The 22,957-nt window shown below is 33.8% G+C and overlaps 1 protein-coding gene across 1 annotated transcript; it reads right to left on the minus strand.

The window, feature by feature from the left end:
- Positions 1-20,236: 20,236 nt before the first annotated feature.
- On the minus strand, positions 20,237-22,634 carry LOC109816737 (WRKY DNA-binding transcription factor 70). Its single transcript, XM_020381826.3, has 3 exons — positions 22,218-22,634; positions 21,572-21,676; positions 20,237-20,927 (listed from the first exon to the last, which is right to left on the minus strand). Exons 1-3 carry the CDS (start codon positions 22,538-22,540, stop codon positions 20,438-20,440), a joined length of 918 nt encoding a protein of 305 aa, XP_020237415.1. The 5' UTR covers positions 22,541-22,634; the 3' UTR covers positions 20,237-20,437.
- Positions 22,635-22,957: the final 323 nt, after the last annotated feature.

The following is a 22,957-nucleotide window of genomic DNA, read 5'->3' on the forward strand; positions in this document are numbered from 1 at the left end:
TCTTCGACCTGAAAAAGAACTTAGATTCACCCCATGCCGTTTCGCTCCCGCTTTCTTAGTGTCAAAGTGTTATCTTCGATGGTGGTGTACATATCATATGGATAAACTTCTCGATTTTGATGCATTTTTTAAGAAGCTGATTAACTCTCCTCTTTCTTTGCAGGGTCCCAAACAATCAGGTACTTTCAAGAACCGAATTATTATTTATCAGTTTGAGCAATTTTTTAAAGTGTGTTATCGACCTGATAACGTTGGTCGAACCATCTTCGAAGCGTCCGTCATTCGCTCGAAAAAGGTAATTAACCCTAAAGGAAAAACTGATTTCGAAAAATTTTGTCCTCAAAGGATACCTCATTTTCCAAATGCTCTTTTTGGTTTGGCTAAGTATTTATCTCACCCTCCTTGGGTAAAAATGCTCAACCCATTTTACCTTGAACATAAAGCAATCCCTGTAAAAGATCGAGTTACTTACGCGAGATGTTCTTGTACGATTTTCCTCGAAGAAGATGGTGGCCTCTATGTTGGGTCGATAACACTAATCCTCCCCCTGGTAAATGACTAAACCCAAGAAAATTTTCGATTTCTTGACTGTCATAACGTCCTTCACTCACTATGTTCTTACACAGCTGCTATTCTCCAACGTGTTCCTCAACACGATGAGCAAAATCCCAATTGGGAAAGTGATGATAATGATGATGCAAAGGGATCATCATTACAAAGTCGAAAAAGAAAGACCGCTGCTGACAAGGTTTCATTACGTTCTAAGGTACAATTTTTTTTCTCGTTTTTTTGCCCTTTACTAAAACTTTTAGAATTTATTTCACTTTGCCTCTTCTGGTTCTTACATTGCAGAGTACTGAAACCTCGAAAAAACAAAGAGTGGGCTCTGACAGCACTAAAACTGTAAGTAAACTAACTTGCTCAACAATACAGGTGCTACCTTACTTTTTGAGTTTTCTCGTTATCACAATTGTTCTTTCACTTTCAGGTCTTGACCACGAAAAAACTTGATAAAGGGAAGGGAAAGTTGGTGGCTCCCCTTTCCAACAAAGCTCAGAAGCCTCCCACTGAGAAACTTCTTAAAGATGCCATGAAATCAGTGCCTAAGGTATTTTTATTTGTAATTTCGACTGGATTTTCTCATTCAACTTGGATATTTCTAAAATGCTTATTTGTCATAGGGCACCGAAATCATCAATGTCGATTCTTCTCGAGAAATGTCGAGAGATATTCCTCCTGTCACTGGGGCATCTCAACAGGTTTATTCTTGCTCTTTCTTGATTTTCTATCATTTCGTCCGTGAAATGTTTACCAACAACTAACAACAATTTGCTTATGATCTCATCATTGATTTGTAGTTAGCCACGTCTCAGTTGAATATTACTGAAATAACTTCGATTATGGCCTCAATACAGATTCCTCCTTAGGTCGAAGAGGATAAGGTTCCCCTTTCGGAATCTTTGGTGAATGTGGAGACTTTGCGAGAGTCTGCCCAAGGTGAAGATTCTTTTACGCTCCAACCCCCCTTGAATCCAAACAAGAGTATATTTCTTTTACCTTTACACCTTTATCGGGACTCTTAACGGAATTCTCATATAGCTATTTTCTATTTTTGTGTAGATTCAACTGAGTCTCCTAGGCCCTTCACTACTTCCCCCTCGACTCAAGGAGGTGCTACCTCTTCCATTCAAGGCCTTTCATCAATTCCTTCCCCAGACTTGGACTTGATGAGCTTCTTTAACGATGAGGATGAGGATATTAACAGTATCTTCGAGGTGTTGGACAACTGGACAAGTGGTCCATCCGGGTCAGAGAATGGAAAAAGAAAAAATTGTCGAGCAAGTGTCTGAGACACCATCTTATCAACCTTTGCTCGAATCTTTACGATCGAAAGCATATGTAGAAGACCTTGATCAAGCCTTTCTCCTTCCTGGATTTAAGACAGAGGTTGAGCAGATCGTCGAAGATCTGTTGTCTTATTCGGATCTTCCTCCCGAGGTTCATTTTGAGTTGCAGGAATTTATTAAGCCTTTCAGCCTCGCATGGGATCTTCGAGCTCAATGGTCCACTGCCTTCCAGGAAGTGTCTCAGATTGAGATCGAAAGCGAGGACGACCGTGTTAAGCTCGAGAGCCTTCGTGAGAAGTTGATTTCCATCAAGAGCTCAACGGCAGAAATAATTTCTTCCTTGCAAAAATTACAAAAAGAGGAGGAAGATATAGAAACAACTATCAAGGATCTTCAACATGAATTGGACAAAACCCGCTCGAAGAAAGATGGCATCAAGGTCCAGAGCCAAGAAATCAAGCAGCGTCAGACAGGTCTTAAGGAGGAAGGCAAGGTCATATCTTCCAAACTTGCGAAGGCCTTTGAACAAAAGAAGCACCTAGAGGCTCAATGCTCTTCTCGAAGGCAGAATTTGGACAAGGCCTATCAAGCTTATAAAGATTTCAAGTCCAAGTTCTGTAATCATTAAATTTATGAACATTTTCAATTTCTCTTTTGTTTGTATTTATCGAACAACTCATTATTCGGTTCTTTTATGAAAGCACTTTAAGTATTTTCCACTCATTATTTTGCTTACATTCGAATTTATCTCTTTAATAACGTATGCATTTTTCGAATACACTTGTTCGACTATAAAGGGGCCTTCCCAATTGTAAGACCACTTCCCTAAGTATCGAGATTTCTGGTCTATGGGGAGAATAACTTTTAACACCAAGTCCCCAACTCGAAAACGTTGTATTTTGACCCTCTTATTATATGATCTTTCGACTTTCTCCTTTTGTTGAACAAGTTTTTGTAATGTCATTAATCTCTCTTCGTCTAATGATATTAATTCATCATACATTAAATTACAATATTGTTCAGTAGGCAAATCATTCTGTTTTTGCACACGAATTGATTGCAAATTAATATCTAAGGGAAGAATAGCATCATGCCCATATACCAATTTATAAGGAGTAGTCTTCATGGCATCTCTAGGTGAATTCCTATAAGCCCATAGTATTTGAACAAGAGTTTCGTGCAAACTTTGAGGCCTATTCGATATATGTTTTCTGATTAAACCAATTACCACTTTATTAGCAGCCTCGACTTGACCATTTGTTTGTGCATAATATGATGTTAAAGTTATTAACTTGATTCCTCTTGATTGAGCATATTGGGCAAATTTTCGACCTGTAAACACCGTGCCTTGATCAGTAGTAATTGTTTGGGGAATCCCAAACCTTGTAATAATATGATCTTCGACAAAATCAATTATGTCTTTTTGCTCAACTTCTTTTAAAGGAATAGCTTCAACCCATTTTGTAAAATAATCTATGGCAACTAATATATACTTGTGGTTTTTCGAAGATGGTGGATGTATTTGCCCTATAATTTCAATTGCCCACCCTCGAAATGGCCAAGGCTTAATGATCGAATGTAACTCACTTGCAGGTACTTTTTGTATTGGTCCATGTTTTTGACATTCTTCACAGCTTCGTGCGAACTCGATACAATCCTTAAACATAGTTGGCCAATACAAACCTTTTCTCGACAAAACGCATTTCATTTTTTCACCTACTTGATGTGCTCCACAAATGCCTTCATGTATTTCTGCCATAGCTATGTAACTTTCGTGAGTTCCAAGACACTTGAACAAAATTCCATCGAAACCCTTTTTATATAATTCATTGTTCAACAAGACATAATTAAGAGCTTGTAGTTTGATCTTTCTTTCGACCTTTATATTGGGATTTTGCAAATATTCGATCAATTTGCTCCTCCAATCTGGTTGACTCGAGGAACCAACACTCATAATCTCTCGATGCTCCATCAATTCATTTTTTGTATGAATTAAATACTCGATACACTCTTTACTTATTTTATACCCTGAGGCTGTCTGAGCCAACTCATTTGCAATGGCATTCGAGTTTCGAGGAATATGTTGTAGCTCAGCTTCATCAAAAGCATTAAGTAACTGCACAGCTCGAGTTTTGAATTCAATTAACTTTTCGTTTAAACACTTATACTCTTGCGTTAATTGTTTGATGACTAATTGTGAATCACCTCGAACTGATACGTTTCTAGCACCTAACTCTTTGAGGATTTCGAGTCCCGTTATTAATGTCTGATACTCGGTTTCATTGTTCGAGTATCCCTTGTATGTTTTAAATGATAACTTAGTCGGGAACCCTTCGGGAGAAATGATTAAAAGACCTATTCCAGTACCTAATTCGTGTTTCGAGCCATCAAAATATAATTGCCAAGGTTTGGTGGTTAGGTAAATAATTTCTTCAGTTTCATTCGAATGGTCTCCAAGAAAATCTGCAATTATTTGTCCTTTAGTTGCTTTTAGCGGCTCGAACGTTAACGAGTATTCAGTTAACGCGAGTGCCCATTTGCCGACTCGAGAATGTAACACAGGTTTACATAACATATATTTAATTACATTACTTCGACAAAATATTACAACATCACGAGTCCTAATATAGTACTTCAACTTAGTACAAGCAACATAAAGACTTAAACATAATTTCTCTAACGGGGTATATCTAGTTTCTGCTCCTACTAACATTCGACTTAAATAATAAATGACTCTCTCGATGCCATTATCATCATCTTGCGCCAGCATGCCCGCAATAGTCGAATCGCTAGCTGAAATGTACAACTTTAGTTGTTTCCCTTTAGAGAGTGGTGTAAGCACTGGAAGATGAGCCAAGTAAACTTTGATTTCATCGAACGCTTTCTGGTGCTCCTCATTCCATCAAAATTCCTGCTCCTTTTTTAAACGTAAAAGAGGAGAAAATATTTTAGTTTTACCAGACAAGTTCGATATGAATCTTCTCAGAAAGTTTACTTTACCTAGGAGAGATTGAATTTCTTTCTTGTTCGATGGAGGTTTAGTCTCCATGATAACTTTCGTCTTATTTCGATTAACTTCAATTCCTTTCTGGTGTATGACAAACCCCAGAAATTCTCCTGCTGTAACACCAAAAGCACATTTTAGAGGATTCATTTTCAAACCATGTTTTCTCATTCTCTCAAAAGATAATTTTAAATGGCTTAGGTGATCCTCTTTTTGCTTCGACCCAACAATTATATCATCAATATATACTTGTACAAACTTACCAATTAAATCATGGAATATTAAATTCATTGCTCTTTGATAAGTAGCACCTGCGTTTTTTAATCCAAATGACATCATCACCCATTCATAGAAGCCTAAAGCACCTGGACATCGAAAAGCAGTTTTCGACACATCATTAGCTGCAATATAAATTTGGTTATATCCAGAATAACCATCAAGTAAACTCATAATTTCATTACCTGCAGCAGCGTCTATCATAGTTTCAGCAATGGGCATAGGATATTCATCTTTGGGAGTTGCTGCATTAAGATCTCGAAAGTCGATGCATACTCTGAGTTTTCCATTCTTTTTTATAACAGGCACGACATTCGATACCCACTCAGCATACCTTGAAGTTCTGATGAACTTCGCTTTCAGTAATCTCTCAATTTCTCCCTTGATTTTTTCGATTACTTCAGGAGCGAATCTTCGAGGACTTTGCTTCACAGGTCTCTTTCCTGGGATCATGGGTAGCCTATGCTCTACCAATTCTCGATCTAATCCTGGAATTTCATCATAATCCCATGCAAAGCAATCTTTGTATTCATGCAAAACTCGAATTATTTCGTCCTTCAATTCCCCTTACAAGAACTTACTAATATAAGTTACCTTTTTATTTTCGACAGTTCCCAAGTTGATTTCCTCAAGTGGATCTTGAGATTCTAACTTATGTTCTCCCTTGGTTGCTCTTTCGAATCCCAACGATGAATCATCGAAAATACAATCTAGCTTGGGTTCCAGTTCTTGCTCTTTGCTTTCTTTCGATTGTTCGACCTCCTGGTCTCTTTCTATTTTTTCTTTTTCTGTTTTTCTCGACCCAACCTGGTCCTCTTGGTTTTTTTCTGTTTTTTCTCTTTCATTTTCCTTGACTTTGCAGTCTACATTCTTTTTCTTTCTTTTTTGTTTTTCTTTTTCATTTTTCACCTCGAAATCCATCCCCTCTTTCTTTTTTTGTTTTTCTTCGACCGAAGTGGCCGTGCTATTTTCATCAACCTCATTTGAACGTGCCTCTTCACCTTCATTTTCCTCGGCCATGTTAGCCGTTCGATCGGCCACATAGGCCGATATTCGAGCTAAGAAGCTTGAGTAAGGATCTTCATCCTTCATTCCTCCAGTGGAGCCGAATCCTTTTCGACTCGAATCACAAACCCTTTCTTAACGTCCCAGCAGAAAGTTTTCTTAATTCCTTCTTCTTCATCCATCACTCCAGAATTATATGCATCGAAAGGTTTGGTCTTTGGAAATGTTGTCAATTGTTGATCAGCAAAATACATACCAACTTCATACGTTTTCTAGTCAGCCTCGAGAACTTCCAACCCTTCGTCATCGTTCCAGAAGAAGATCTTTTGATGCATAGTGGAAGGGACGGCTCCTACCCCATGGATCCACTCTCGACCTAGCAGGACATTAAAATTCGCCTTGGATGGCGTCACTATAAACATGGTGGTCCTCTTTACACTCCCAATCTGCACATCAAGTAAAATCATGCCTTCAAGGTGTGAAGATTTTCCTGCGTAGTCTGAGATCATTATATTGTGAGGCTTCAAATCAGCTAAGGATTTCCAAACCTCTTCAGCATTGTTTTGGGCAAGATATTCACAGCTGCACCTCTGTCGACCAAAACCTTATTCACCTCTTGCCCCTCGATCATCAATGTTAGCAATAGAGGCTTAAGGTGTCCTTTCATTTCTTCTGTAGGAGAGTCGAACACAACAGAATTGAATTTGGGGATAACCCTCGAGATTTGATTGACCCATATGATTTTGGATTCATAGTTGGGGTCATCGAAGAAGTCTTCCCTATGGATATCCTCTTGTTCATTCACTGACTCCATAGCCCCAGCATACTCGGAGGGTAGAATGAAGATTACTCCACAAATATCTTTTAGGGAGTCCTCAAAGCCACTCTCGAAACAATCTGTAATCATGTCTTCATCATCCTCGATGAACTTCCGAGATGATTCCCCTTTCTGAGGTACCGGAATCGAGAAACGGTTTCCTCCAAGACCCTCAAAGGTAGCCTTCCGCATCCTTTGCTGTCTTCTCCACTGGGTTTTGGTCAGATTGTTGAAAGGCTGTCGAAAGCCACGCCCATAACCTCCAGTCGAGACTCTATTGGGTCCTGTAATCGAATTTGGAGTTTTCCCAGGAATTCCTTGCATTGGGTGTGCAACATAACCCATTACCTATTTTCCTCGACCCATGCCACCCATCATTGGCCTTGGATGAGCAGTCCATTTTCCCACAGGCACATTCGCATTCGGCACAAAAGTATTGCCGAATCTCGACGAATTGTACATCTCCATCTTCCCTACTGGAGCATTGTACTAGGGCATGTGAACTTGCCTCATGGTCAATCCAGCTTTCGACCCATCATTCAGTCTAGCTTTCTCACGAAGCTTTTCAGCTTTGTAGCTCTTCATCATTTCTGACTCCTCAAAAGCTTTAGCCGCAGCTCCATCGAAGACGACACTACATCGAGGACACAGCATAACCTCTTTATTAGCTTCTTTCTTCTTCGATAAGAACTCAACCAGACTATCCCCTTCTTTTGGGTAGATAGGTTCCTGTTCCTTAGCAAAATCCTCCATTAATTCCTCGAGCTTCTCGTCAGAAATGGGTTCGATGTTCTCATCGTCCTCGACAGCAACGTCCACCATGTTGATGGGCATGGAAACTGGTTCTACATAGCCAGTATGGGCAGCAAATGGATCAACGTCCACTTTCATGTCTCTTTCCTCGAAAGCAAGACGACCATTAGTAATCGCCTTTTCGATCAAATCCCTGAAATGCACACAATTGTTAGTCCAGTGACCATACATATTATGATATTTGCAAAATTTCTTCCCTTTTCTCTGTTCGAATGGTGGGATCTTATGATTTTCTGGGAGTACAATTTGTTTGTCTTTTAGTAAGATATCAAATATCTTTTCTGCTTTAGTTACGTCGTAACTATATTTCTTAGTCGAGGTTCCTTCTATATTTTCACCTGGTTTTAGCATTTGACATTAATAGGTAGGACCAAGGCGTAATTCTGCTAAGTTAACTTCAAAATCCTCGCTCAAAAGTTCATAATTATTATCCTCACTCATCTCGGTATTTTCTAGATAAGATACCTTCTCTTTCCGAACAAACCTATCAAACTTTTTTAATTTCTCTTTTTCTAACTTGATTTGTTCGATCCTTCTTACCTTTTTTGCTAATTGAGTCATATCTCTCAACTGTTCGTTTACCAATTTTTTACGTATCGAGAAATCTAACCCTGTCGCTGCAATCCTAACTAATTCATGTTCAGGTATATTAGTATAACATCTAGACTTTAATTGCCGGAACCTATTCAAATAGTCATCTAAAGTTTCATGGCTTTGTCTCTTAATATTCATTAGATCGACTATACTCACTTTCGTTTCCTCTCTGAAAAAGTGTTCATGAAAACTACCTTCCAATTGAACCCAAGTGTGTATCGAATTAGGGGGTAAGGTTGTGAACCATGTAAAAGCATGCTTAGTCAATGAACTTGGAAAATACTTCATTTTTAAATATTCATTGTTCACTAAGTCCCCACATTCGACTACGTACCTAGCTATATGTTCGACTGTAGATTCAGTTAATTCTCCCGCGAATTTTGAGAACTTTGGCACTTTTATTCCCCTGGGCAGTTCTACTTGGGTTACATGATCTGGAAAAGCTGACACAAAATAGGGACGTTCATTTCGACCTACATCGAACCCATGTCTGTTTAATATCCTTTCTACCATTTGATCCAAGTTGTCATTGGGAACCCTATTAGGTTGAACTACGTTTTGATGAAAAACTCCATTCCCCCCAGGATTTTCCATTTCATTCAGGTTCGCACTCATGGCTCTCGAAGGTGGCCCGTCACCCAATTTATCCCCTATTTTGTTTATTAACTCGTACAAAGGAGTCATTATGTTATGCATTTGGGTTGACAACAGGTTGACCATGTCATGATTACTATGGTCCATCTGTTGTCGAAGAGCCATCATAGCTTGGTTGCTAATACTCGTAGGTACGTAACTACCTGGTTGAATCAGAGAACCTTCCTGACTTATTCCTACGTGTTGATATGGGTCTTGCATTACGAAACCCATGCCATTTGGTCCAGGATTATTATATCCCTGTGGGGATACGTGCATTTGTGGATTTGGTCCTAAGAAAGGCACTGGCATTTCGGCATGCACTGGTTGGGTATTTCGCCAATTATGTGGCATACCCCAGGGGTATTCCCTAGTGACATTTGCTAGTTCCTGAGTAACATTTGTTTGCCTAGCTGTATTTTCGAGCAACACAGGGGAAGATGCTGCCCCCCTGGTCACATTAGTCACATTATCAGGGTGCTCTACATCTACGTGATTATTATTGTTCGTGTTGGTATCTCTCTAATTATTAGATGTAGACATAGTTCTTCCACTCCTGAGTCTCATGCAACACACATACCTAAAACTAGTCCAATTATGTTTGACTTAAACAAGTCCCACCAGGCGTGCCAATTTGTTTACGGTGGAATTCGTTTTATGGATTATTTTTCCTCGAACTAGCACTACGACAGTTCCAATTTAGGTATTTGATCTAAGAACCAAAAGCGTAGGAGGGAAGTTTAATAATCACTAGTTTCCAGATATTCATCAACGATTATCAAAAAACAGTGTTCATGCATGTAGATGCTTAAATAAACAGAATGAACGATAGATATAATTCCTAGACAAATCATGGTTTATAGTCTTCAAGCATTACAACGTTATCAGAAATTACATGAATGAAAATTAAGTAATTACAAGAAACACTAAGACTAAACTAATCCTAACCTAGAAAGGAAAAAGAAAAGTGGTCAAGAAGCAACCATACCCAAACACGATTCCATGCACGAACGCCATATGCGCAGGCGGAGAGTGTTTCGGAGCTCTATTCAAGTATGAGTTTTTCCGACCTTCGTAAAAGAGTGTGCCTTTCATACTTATAGAAATCCTCAAGAGCAGTTATTTATGTGTACACGTATTATGGGCACGTAACTGTTGTCCACTAAGCCCATTACGTGGGTTAAAATAAAACCTCTCGTAACCGTCTGCCCCACGTGTTTTTTGCCTCTTCGATCCATGTTTTATTAACTGCTTTAAGATAACTACTCAAACTACTTTAAGCAACCTCCAGTAACCTTCTTCATTTATTTTCGAGCACCTCTCTGTTCGACTTGACTAATAGTTTTCGACCCATCTCGCACGTGAACAAATAGGGCTGCTGATACGATCCTGATAAGTGTTCGACCTTTATCTCCCTTTCGAGTAGTTTCATAGATATAGCTTTCGAGTAGCTTTCGAATTCTGGGTTTCGAGTAGCTCTAACAGCGTGATTCACCAAGGGTGCTCTCTGCCAGGTTTAGCGTTGGGCGAGACCACTCGCACTGGGCGCAAGAGGGCCCTGGTGCCCTCGGGTTCAACCTTGTCAGGCGAGGTCCTTCCTGTGTTGAGAAAATTTGATTTGGGAGGTCTTTGTCTGACCAGCACCGGGGGTGGCTATTACCACATCGGGCATGATCCCTTGGTTAGGTCTCTGCCTGACCTACGTCGAGCGTGGTCCTTACCGCACCGGGCAAGATTTCATTGAGGGAGTCATTAGCAAACCTGCGTCGAGTGGGATTTCCTCCGCGTCGGGCGTGAAAGGGCTTGGAGCTCTCTGGTTGAGACCGACACTAGGCTAAATAATAATCTCGCGGGGTGTGGTCCTGTTTTGTTGTGATAACATAATTATTATGTTTTAATATAAATGATGTTGTTAAATATGTTGTTTGAGCTGTTAAGTGATTGAAGTGTTGTATGTTGATTAGAGTTGATTATATGTTGTGTGTGGATTAATTAAGTTGAAAAGATAATATTGTTGAAGCATGATGAGATGATTTAGTTATGAGTTGTGAGATGCATGTTGAAATTAAGTTGTGTAGATGTGTAGAGATGATGTATAAGTTGTTGAGCTGACTGTGTTGTTAAAGTTGTAAGTTGAATGAGTTGATGAGTTGATAAAAGTGTGTTGTTGTGTTGTGATGATGAGATGTGTTGACCACTTAGGACTAGAGGAGATGTTTTTGAAAGTTTCTCATCCCATTGTATGGATTGAGAGTGTTACGATGCTCTGAGAGCCCAATTTGTTGAAAAACCTTCATTGGAAAGTTGTCCCTTAGAGTGGATGATGTGTTGTTCTCCTCTAGGACTTAATTGGTACTGTGTGGGCAAGGTCGAGGTACATGTGCATAAAGAGACCACAGTATAGGGGTCACGTTGAGCTATACTGATTACAAGCGGCCAATTCGAGTAAAGTATGAAGTTGAGAACTTAGTTCCTAACCGAGTATCGGAGGATTGTAGTATTTGGAGGATAATAGGTAGGCTAATTCCATAGGTGACTTAGTTAAGCTAGCTAATGTCGTGGTAGGCCTAGATCCAACTGTTATATCCTGACATAGTACTATACTTTCTTGCTTAAGTGATAAAGTTTGAGAAATCGTTATCGTGTATCCAACTTGTTGTTGATCTAGAAAGTCCAAGAAGATTGTTGTGTTGTCGATTCGGTAAGACTTAGTCACTTAGACTACTTACCATGTGTTGTAGGAGATCTTTGAGTTGAAATGCGTAACGACACATATGTGTTGATATGTATTGATGTGTTGATACTATGTTGGTATATGTTGCTATGTTGAACATGTGTTGTAAAATTGTTGAGATGTGTAGGACTCGTATTGTTCATTGCTTGTGTTTGATGATGATGATGATTTTAAAAGTTTCTATGTTGAATCTAATTATGAGTTGGTTATTTTACCTAACTTATCTTTGCCTTTTTTTATGTAGTTTGGACTGTAATGATCATATTTTGTATGAGAGCAGGACATAAATAAACTTGAGTGTTGCTGTAAGAGGCCACTCACTGGTAGTGGCTGGAGATGGAGTTGTATATATTTTGTGGACCACCCTTGGTGGTAGAATATTTTGTAGTAGTTATACAATTGTTTATAATTGCTTGCAAAGCAACCTTATAAGTTGTATATATGTATATTATACTATTTTAATATATATTTTAATTGTTTAATTGTTGTCGCGCAGTGTGACGACCATGACGGATCGTTACATCAGTAAACAAAGGAAATTATTCTTTATAAATATCTTTTTTCACACAATTTCTTCAACAAAAAATGTTGACAATGAAGAGCAACCCAAAACAAAGTGTATCTTGTAAGAAAAATAGGACTTCTTGAGACCAGATAAAAAAATCGTATTTCCAATTTTCATTTCAGTACTCCCACAAAGAAAAGAAGAGACAATAGCAAAAGAGAAGAATGGAGGTGAGAGCACTCCCCCAAAATAGGAACAAGAAGTTAAAAAAGAATAAATAAATAAATAACTGCTAACTTTTTTAGAACCAAAATCGAATCAAAGAAAGGGACAGAGTACATTAGAATTTTCTTGAAAAAAACCAAAAACAAATATTAGTTTGATTTCTCCGGGAGAACAAGAGAGAAAAAAAAGCATAGGAAAAAAAATTCTAAAATAGATGATGCCACTCTCATACCATATTAGAATCCATGATGCAGAGAAAAAAAAAAAACTGAAAATATAATGCATAGAGAATCAACATGTATTTTAAAAAAAAAAATTGCATGAGAAGCTTTATAAGTAGAGATGGCAAATAAATATGTACCCATAAGTAATACCTGAACCCGTCCTGACTTTGATGAGAAATGCTCGGTTTGACCGAGTACGGGTATAGATATGAGTATATACATACTTGTCTCGTACTCGTACCCGTTCTTGATTTAATTATATTAAAAAATTAATATTTTATTATGTGTAATTATTTATTATAATATAAAATATTTATAGTTGTTTAATTATTAAGAAATCTCTTAATTAAAATATGAAATACAGAAATAATTTAATTATAATTATAATATAATAAAAAATAATTTAAAAATATTTTATTTTTTTTTTGTAAAAAAATAATAATTTTTTACAGGTACAGATACGAATATACCCAATATCGAACAAGAATAGAAATGAAAACAAAAATTATATACTCAATAAATATAAATACAAGTACAAAGATGATTTTAAATTACGAAAACAGAGACAAATATCATAAAATCCGTACCCGACCCATCCTGTCCTGTTATGATGCCTAGGCGAGAAAAGTAATAACATTGCCCTGACATTTCCACGGTCTACACGACTACACCGATGCATGTGTCTCGTTCTAATAAACGTTGATGCAATCCACAATTTCACACCTTAACTTTAGATTTTTCCTTTTGCACAAGACACGACAGTGCCTTTTATACAATACGACAACATACACATACCTACCAAAGCTAGAGTAAAGATAAAGACACTTCAATATTGTTTCTTAAAGCTTTTATATGCACAAGGAGATGCAACTTTACTGAGAATGTTCATAAAAAATAACAAGATGTGCATTTGAGAAAGAGACGAAAGTCATGGCTTTTCTATTTTAAATGAAACTGCAAATAATGGAATGAGAGTTTTTTTTAATATTATTTTTAGTGTTTGATTACTATAATTTTCTAGCCAATGTCATGTATTACAATTTTTTTTTTATGAAATGCTAATTTTGTAGTAGACAATTATTCCACAAAATTTCAACCATCTCTCAATTGGATAACATTGCTTAATTATTAGAGATTAAAAAAAAATTATTATTATAACGATGTATCAATTATGTCTAAAGAAATAGTAAGTCATTGACATTGCAAAAAGTTATATATAATATGAAAATTTATTATGTATGACATATAATAAAACGTAATTAAATAGGACAAATAAGAAACCCTAACAAAATGTTTCAAACACCTTAATGATGTCAAAAGATAAATAAATAAATAAAAGTATTTAAATTACATATATATCCCATAAAAATAATAAACAAATGTGAAATTCTCATTAAGCAAAAACACTAAAGACCAAACTTATATAAGCTGTAAAATTCTAAAAATTTCCAATAGTTGATCCTTTGGTTAATACATGTACTATAGCAATGTGTTTAATATGAATTTGAGACTAGAATTTTCTATCTAACAAACAAGTATTTATTTTAAAGAAAAGGATTACATGAGAGGTGGTTGAAGCATTTTTAAATATAAGATGCAAGACCGTGTCGTTCAATTCAAAGAGTTCAACAAACCTTTTCCTCTGGTCAGTGTGAACACAGAACACACATTTTTGTTGATAAAGATGGTAATACTGTATTTGAATTTGTTGGAAAAAGATTGAACAATTATTTACCTTGTATATAAATATATGGACCTCAGTGATAGTGCCACTAAGACTTGTCCCTACTTACACAACGTTATGGATGGGGCCAAACCAAATTTTCGAAAGTTTTGTCTTTTAACATTTTTTGTGGAATTATCTTTTCTGCTGAATCTTGATACATGAATAATTTATATCATTGTACTTCATCCAAGAATTTCCAGCTATGTTGAATTTTAAATAATTAATATCCTATGTAATAATATTATATATAATTGTTTTGAATTTTTAACTTATTTTTTTTACACAGGCATGCATCTCAAAATTGTTTCACTAAAATTAATGAAGACAAAAAAGAGACCCTATTTTAATTATACAAAAGCCACTTTCTATGTGAGATAGAAAAGTAAGACCACTATTTTGTGTTGGGTCAGCATTAGCACGAGGGATTGAAAGATAAAAGACTTGGCATTTGGATTTTGGATATTTGAATTGAATTAATTCCTATGAATCCGTTTACACGTCCTCCTCTTCATCAATGACCACTATTTTCAAAGCATCCTAAAAGTTGATAATAATTTTGATAGTTTCATAATCAAAATTTATTTATTCAAAAGTCTACTCACTTAGCCTGAATTAACCTGATATAAGATTGTTTCATGTTAATCATTAGTTGAGTCTGAACCTCGAATTAAAAAATATTGTCACCTATATATATAATAATCTTATTAGATTCGAATATAATTCTTCAATAAAAAGACATTTTTAATTTAATAATAAAAAAGGCCTGTTCACTTTATTATTAATTTAAGTGAAAAAGGGTATTTTTGACTTTATCTTGCTATCTTTTTTCCCATTTAATTTCTCTTTATGATATTGGGTAGATATTCAAAGTCTATCAAAAGATATATTCTGGCTTCTAAGAGAAGTGTAAACTCGTGCCATGTGTTCACATTACAACATAGGACCACATATAATTTGATTGAAGAAAAGTCGTTCATTCCAATTTTATTATTTAGCTATGTTGATTTGTGAATATTATTATTCCGAGTTGTTGAAGGGAGATTTTTTATTCTTCTTAGGGTGGTGTTGGTGATATTCTGAAGATTTAGAGGTGAATATATAAAGATACTTTAATTGGTTAGAGAGACATTCAATATGGTAATATATCAAACATATCATATCACTTTGGTGAAATATTTATAGGATTGGGAATGTGGGGGAATCGTGATTATCTTCTTTTTATGACGGAATCGTGATTATCTAATTTGACCTTCCTTATTTAACTTAATTGTTCTAGAAATTAAATGAATGGAGTTGGACAAGAAATAACATTTAGGCAAAAGCTAACTGGAATGTTCTAGAATCTTTTATTCAGTCCAAGTTGGATCACATTACTAATGGATTTTAGATAAGATTTTAATGTTCAACATAATCCACCACTATATATTTTAGACTTATTTCATCAAAGAGATTTTAAAAAATATTTACCCGAGACAATTGAATAAAAAAATGTGATATGCTTGAACATTTGTAGAATTTTAATTTCACATAATCTATATTTTACTAATTTTATATTTTTTTTAAAAGAGATTTTACTAATTTGATGTTAATAATTCTGTCACTTTACTAAAAAAAAATTATTTCTAGGTGATGGAATGCTGATTTACCAAAAAAAAAGTCGTGTAAGCCGCATGACGAGGCCAATTTTGTGATATGAATCATATGATATTTTTTTTTACATAAAATATGATATATTGTTTATTAGTATTTTATAGTTTAAATTATCTTTTTAATTTATTTATTTATTTTTATTATTTAATTTGGTTTTATTATTTTAAATAATTTAATTTTATATTGTATTTTTTTTAAATGTTCAATATTATTTTTCGGTCCAATTTGATATTCACGGTGTTATGTTAATAAAATTGGATATATGATAATATTGAATACTATTTAAAAATTAGAGAATCAAATTGAATCAATTAAAATAAAAATATTGAATTCAATATTTCATAAATAGAGAAATTAAATTGAAAAAAAATTTATCAAATATTTTTTTAAAAAAATATTTGAATTTTATTTTATCTATTTTACAACTTATTTTATTAGATAATCCTTTCATTTTGTAATATATATTTTTTTAAATTTCAAGTACTTAATTTGTTGTCTTTCATGATCTTTATTCGGATAAGTAAAAGAAAATTTAAATTTATCTAGATAAACAAAATATTAGATAAATTTTTATTCAATTAGGTTCTACTATTTTTAAAATTTTTAATTTGATCCTGCTATTTTTTAAATATTTAATTTGGTTCTTTAATTTTAAAAAAATGTAGTCATTTCATCTAATTTCATTAATGTCATCAGTATTAATTTGGATAGAAAGATAAATATTGAACATATTTTAAAAATCAAAGGATCAAATTGAACATTTCAAAAATAATAAAATTAAATTGAAACATAAAAATAAATAGAGCAACTAAAAATATAATTTAGCCTATTTTTATTAATAAACCTACATAATGTTATATATATATATATATATATATATATATTTAATATAAGTGCTATTCAAAATCATTTAAGTGTAATCCTATTATTTATCAAGAAATTAAGAAAAATATTTTGCTTCTTTTTTGGACTCTACATCTCCCTCTCTAAAAAACTATTATTAAAATTAATTTAAATTTTATAAATGAATCTATGTTTGATACATAAAAAATGATATTTTTGGTAAAAATGTTGATAATAAGATCACACATATTTTGCATACATATTAATTAAATTAGTTTACATCTTTAATGAATGTCATTGTGAAATATTTTTGAAATATAAAATCATGCACATTTAATTTTTTTATGTGAATTCTAAAAACTGAAAGATAGTATAACATATTATTTATAGTCTTGATTTTTTTTTAAATAAAGACACTATAATAAGAACATACAAGAAATTCACACTCCACTGAAAGTATTACATTATACTATTTTTTAGATTACTTCTAAAATGATATTGATGATACTTGTAAATATTTTTATTGATAAAAAGGTTTTTTAAAAATTAAAATTACTTATGTAAAAGAAAAGATCGAAGGAATTTGTTATTTTATATTTATATTAAAAATGAAATTTATAAATGTTTAATTATAAAGTTTTAGTAAATAATGAATTTTGTAGTTAACAAGAAAACAAAAATTATATAAAATCAAAATTTGAAAATAAATTTTTCCTTAACCTTCATGTGGGCTCTGTCAAAGAAATTAATGTTTTAATATGTGCATATACATAAATACAATTTCATATTAATAACTAAAGAATATTTCTGTTCTTTATTATATAAAAAAAACCAAATTTATGTATATTAAAAAAATTAGTTATCTTTTTTTTTTTTGTAAAGATAGGAAAGATTGCAAAGATAGTCACAATGAGGATTTGTCCCCATGTTTCTAACTACCCCAACCGCTCCCCCCAACCACTAGACTAACCCTAGTGGTTAAAAAAAATAGTTATCTACATTAAATTTCACTAATTCTATAACATTCTTTTTAAATTTTTTTGTGATAAATTTAAAAAAAAAAAGTAATAAATTGACATATCATATATTAAACAAGAGATATTTTAAGAAGAGTATCATTAAATAAGATAAAAATAATTAAAATTTATTTATTTAAAAAATGTTTTTTATAATAAAAAGTAGAAGGAGTAATTTCTAATGCATGTATATACACATACATCATCTACAAATCTAGTTTTTTTTTTTTCCCTACTACGGGTATCTCATCCCACTAGGCCAATAGAACTTCTGCAAATTTTCATCGATCCATGAACAAAATCTATATAGATACATATATAAACTTATGGATCCATATATCTCGATTGAAAAAAATTAAAATTGATGAATATATCTCTCAAAACAAATAGAAAATACACTAGAAACAAAATATAAATCATGAACCAATGATGTCCTCTCAAGGACTTGCTTAAGAATGAGAGAGATTAATATTAGATTAATATCTTGTAAATATCACATTATAACGTTTGATCTTATTCATGAAAATTCTATAAATATTTTATTCCAAAAAAAATTTGAAACAATTAAGATTTATTTTGTAGTTTGGGTACAAATTACTAACTCATAATTTAATATTATGCTGTAATAATTATTTGTTAGAAAATTCTTGTACACGATAAAAATTGAATATAAAACTTTTCACTAAATAGACATACTCATAATGCGTAGAAGTATATATCAACAAAGTATTTTCCATAAATATAATAAAATCCAACCATATACTTTATCATCGATCTCTAAAAACTATTTCCCCTTGTAGTTATTTCGAACATATATGCGTATCAGTATTAATTAATCAATGGTTACAATTATTTTATGCAATCAGCAACTTGAAATCCTATATTTGATTTTTACCTCCTCTTAAATTAAAGAGTAAATAGAAATTGTTATCATTATTAATATTAGATTCTCGTTATAATTTATAAACTTTTAATTCATTAACACAAATTATGCAAATATTTAATTTGGAATAAATTAACTTATAGGATGTGTCATGAACTCATAATTAATAATGATAAAAACAGCGACTACACTAATGAAGAATAGGTGGAATTGATGTTTTATAATTATAAGGATCAGTGAATCACTCTTAATCATATAATATTCAGACATACATTAGTTATATGATAATCATCTAAGCAATATGAACTTTACCTAAAATCCTTGAGAAGAAGACCTGACACAAAAATATCAGCGATGTATGACCCTTGTATAGATTAGACACACACATTAACTACACATAAATGGATCTTTTCGTTTCATTTGATTTTTTTTTTTAAGTGATAAGCAATATGCAGTCATTAACAAAAAAAAAGGAAAAAAAAAAAAAGAGCATGTGGAGTGGAAGTCTCCTTTCAGTGAGGATAATTTGAATTAATCATATTATTTATCAAGAATCTCCCTGAATATGCATGGAGTAATAACAACAATAATACATGATGTATTATTCTTGTTATATTTTGTACAACAAAGTGAATCCTGATGATAAGCGTGCTTAATAAAGTAAAGGTGATGGTGTGTGGCCAGTGATATTTGCCCCCTATAAATTGGATATCAAACACAACAACAGTATCAAACATTCATAAACATGACATTTCCACCCCCTTTTTTGTTGGATATATATGACATTCCCCAACCCAAAAACATAACAGTAATAATCAAAGAGACAACTCAACAGTTTTTGGCTACCTAGGCCCCCCTTCATTTCATGCACTGAACCTACCCTTAACCTTTCCAAGTCACCCCAACCATTTATTCATTGCGTAGAGGTACCACACACCTTTTGTGCATGTTTCTTTTCTATGAAAGAGGCATATTAACTTTTTCTTTGATGCAAAATCACCTTGAAACCATTAGGAAATATCAACCTATATCCCCATTTTGGGTGCATTTGGATATGATAGAAAGGACGAGATATAATAAGAAGAAGAATGATAGAGAAAGAAAAATTTGATAAAAGAAAATGTAATAAAAATAGGAGGTGGAAACCCTAATTTTTCTCTTTATTGTTCATTCCTCGTTATCTTTTTCTATTTTTTGTTTTCTTCTCTTTTTCTTTTGTGTTTTCTTCTCTTCTTTTGTGTTTATTTTTTTCTGGAAGGATCTGAGATATCTAATTTCAAATGAGACAGAAGATAGAAAAAATTCTTTTTTTTTTTAATGTGAAAATTGAACTTAGTGTCAAAAAAGTTCACAACTGACATACTCGCCTGCTCAACAAATTATTGAGTTAGACTGCCTTAATAGATAAAAAAAGAAAATAAAATAAAATAAAACAAGTGTATATTTATAATTACTCAACATTATTATTAATTCTCATTCATTGAAAATGCTAACATGGACAAGAAAAGGACGGATATTACAGTGATGGAAGCCAAGCTATATATAGCTACAATATTTATCTAAGAAAACAGATTATATATTGCACAACTTGGGTAGCACTGCCTCCACTAAAGTAAAATTAAAATTAACAAAAAAAAAAGGGTCACACATCAAAACATGAGAAGTTATCAAAATTCAAGGAAGGGTTCAAGACATCATCAAGGTGAGCATGATCATACAAGACATCCAGGTCCTCACTCTTGTACTCTGAGTCAAGTGTTGATGAAAGAGTGACATGATGCCTTGGTGAGCTATCAAAAGTGAGCTCAGAAGAGATGAGGTAATCATTGGAGGAAGTTGAAGGAGGGACCTCCTCCTTGCACTCCCTTTTCACCACTGATGATGGGAAAGAGGATGAGAAAAAGGGGCACTCTTGGTTTGATGGAGTTGGGAAGGAGTTGTCAAAGCTAAGGAACTTGGAAGAGGTAGATGGGGACATAGGGTCAAGTATGATCTCAGGGTTTGACAAGTTCTTGCAAGTGTGGATGCCATAGTATGTGGTCTTGAAAAGGATTGGATCCTCTTGAACCTTTTGCACTTGTTTTGTTGCTTGGCAACCTTGATCAAATTTGTGAGTGCACCTGAAGTAGTTCCTGAAAATTCACAAATACATAAATTTAAATGAGCTTTTCAATAAGTTAACTAATGATCTGATTGGATAAACTTATCTGATAATGAGAAGGAAATAGCATAAAAAAATTAAATTAGCTTATTTATAAATTAAAATTAACTCATATAAACTAAATTATAGAAGTTTTCTTATTAATTTTTTCAAAATTTTATATTTAGATTATACATAAGCTGATTTTAATATATATAATTTTATTTTCTTCTGTAAGTGTTTTTTTTCAGAAGTTTATTCAAACAAGTTCAAGATGTATAAGTTTACATTATTTTCTCATGAAACAAATTTTTATATCAAAAGACACATTATATATGTTGTCTATGAATAGCAAAGCATGAATATTAACTTTTTGAGGCGTATAAGAGTACTATCTTAAATGACTTATCCACATATTATTCTTATACAAATCTTTCGGGTTACGACAGGAATGTCTTAATATGTAGATTAAGGATATTGGACTGAAAAAATTCTTAAACCATTGATAATCCGCTCAGGATAAAGTTTATTCAAACAAGTTCAAAATGCATAAGTTTATAGTATTTTCTCATGGGATAAACTTTAGTATCAGAAGACACATGATATATTCATATATGATCATATATATATGTATACCTTGGGAATTTGGCATTGAGGATCTCTTTTTGGCCATACTTTCTCCATTGGTAGCCATCATCGATTGGAGCTTCAGACTCCTTCTCCCATGTTTGCTCAGTTCTTCTGCAAACATGAATATTGCATATTCAGATAAACTTTCTAACTCTTCCCACAAATCAAAACCAATCACCTTTACAGTGCCAGACACAAGTCACGACAAACAAACCAACAAATAATAGACACGCCTAAATAGTACTTCACCACATGTATATATGAACAATAATTGATGGGGTCCAATTGTACGCATATGTAAAGGCAATAACAACAAAGTAAAAAGGCACCCAATTGATGAGCACACAGCACTTACCAATGTTACCATTTAACATCATCATGTATGTTAAAAGTACACACATCACGTTATAATCAGATGCATTGAGAATTAGGCAAAGAATAACAAAAGGGGTGCCCAAATTTGTTATCTTTTTATAATCATGTAATCATATTAAAAATCAGTCTTATAATTCTGATTAACTAGCTTATAAGATTTCTCTTCCCTTCCTCAAAATTCAAATTTGAGACTTTGCATAAGAAATTCAAATCCAATACTAATATCCTTCAAGAAGAAGAAGAAACTAAATCTGTACATAACCAACAAATGAATTACCTTCTCTTGTAGCATCCTCTTCTTTCCTTAACGGTGGAAGTCTTGCAATTACTCTCTTGAGAGTCCTCAGATTTGGGAGAGTCCCAAACTTGGACATCAGAGGCATCATGGGGTTCAGAAGTGGTGGTGTTGTTCAAGAACAAGAGGGAGTTGGTGAAGGACATGAGAACCTCCTTCACAAGTTTTTCAGCAAATGGGGTGGCTGACCTATCATCACTACAACTCCCATTGATGACACTCCTAAGTTGTTTGGCATGATCATGCCCTCTCACAAGTTCCTCAATTGCCTTCCTACGACTGTACCCAAGATTATTGTTGTCCATGTTCTAATCTAGGAAACCTTTGATCCCCCCACAAATGTTTGTTTGTGGCTACAACTCACAAGGCTTGTATCACTCACGCACCCACTCAACTCAACTATATATATTATCCATGGGTGAGGCCTTATATTATTATGTGGAAAATTACAAAAGTGGCTCCAAGTTGTTGCAATATGCACATGCTTCGAAGTTCAGAGGAACCTTGGCAGAAAATTCCAACCCCTCTCAACACGAAATTGGGTCCCCACGCGCTACGTTCGTTCGTGGACCGCACGACGAATGGAAATCTGCCACGTGTGCAGGAGTTTGCGTGTGGAGCGCAAGAGGGATGGATGCGCGTGGGGTGAATACTGCCAGAGCGTGGATGACGTCGTTCGGCTTGCGTTGTTGTATATGTCATGGTGACAGGTGGCAGTATTT

Source organism: Cajanus cajan, chromosome 4 (genome assembly GCF_000230855.2).
Source record: "Cajanus cajan strain Asha chromosome 4, NIPB_CcT2T_4, whole genome shotgun sequence".
NCBI lineage: Eukaryota > Viridiplantae > Streptophyta > Magnoliopsida > Fabales > Fabaceae > Cajanus > Cajanus cajan.

Coding starts and splice junctions, on each gene's coding strand:
- LOC109816737 (XM_020381826.3), bottom strand. CDS start 22,540: ATGGACAACAATAATCTTGGGTACAGTCGTAGGAAGGCAATTGAGGAA. Junction 21,677..22,217: donor AGAGGATGCTACAAGAGAAG/GTAATTCATTTG, acceptor TCATGTTTGCAG/AAGAACTGAGCAAACATGGG. Junction 20,928..21,571: donor CTCAATGCCAAATTCCCAAG/GTATACATATAT, acceptor GTGAATTTTCAG/GAACTACTTCAGGTGCACTC.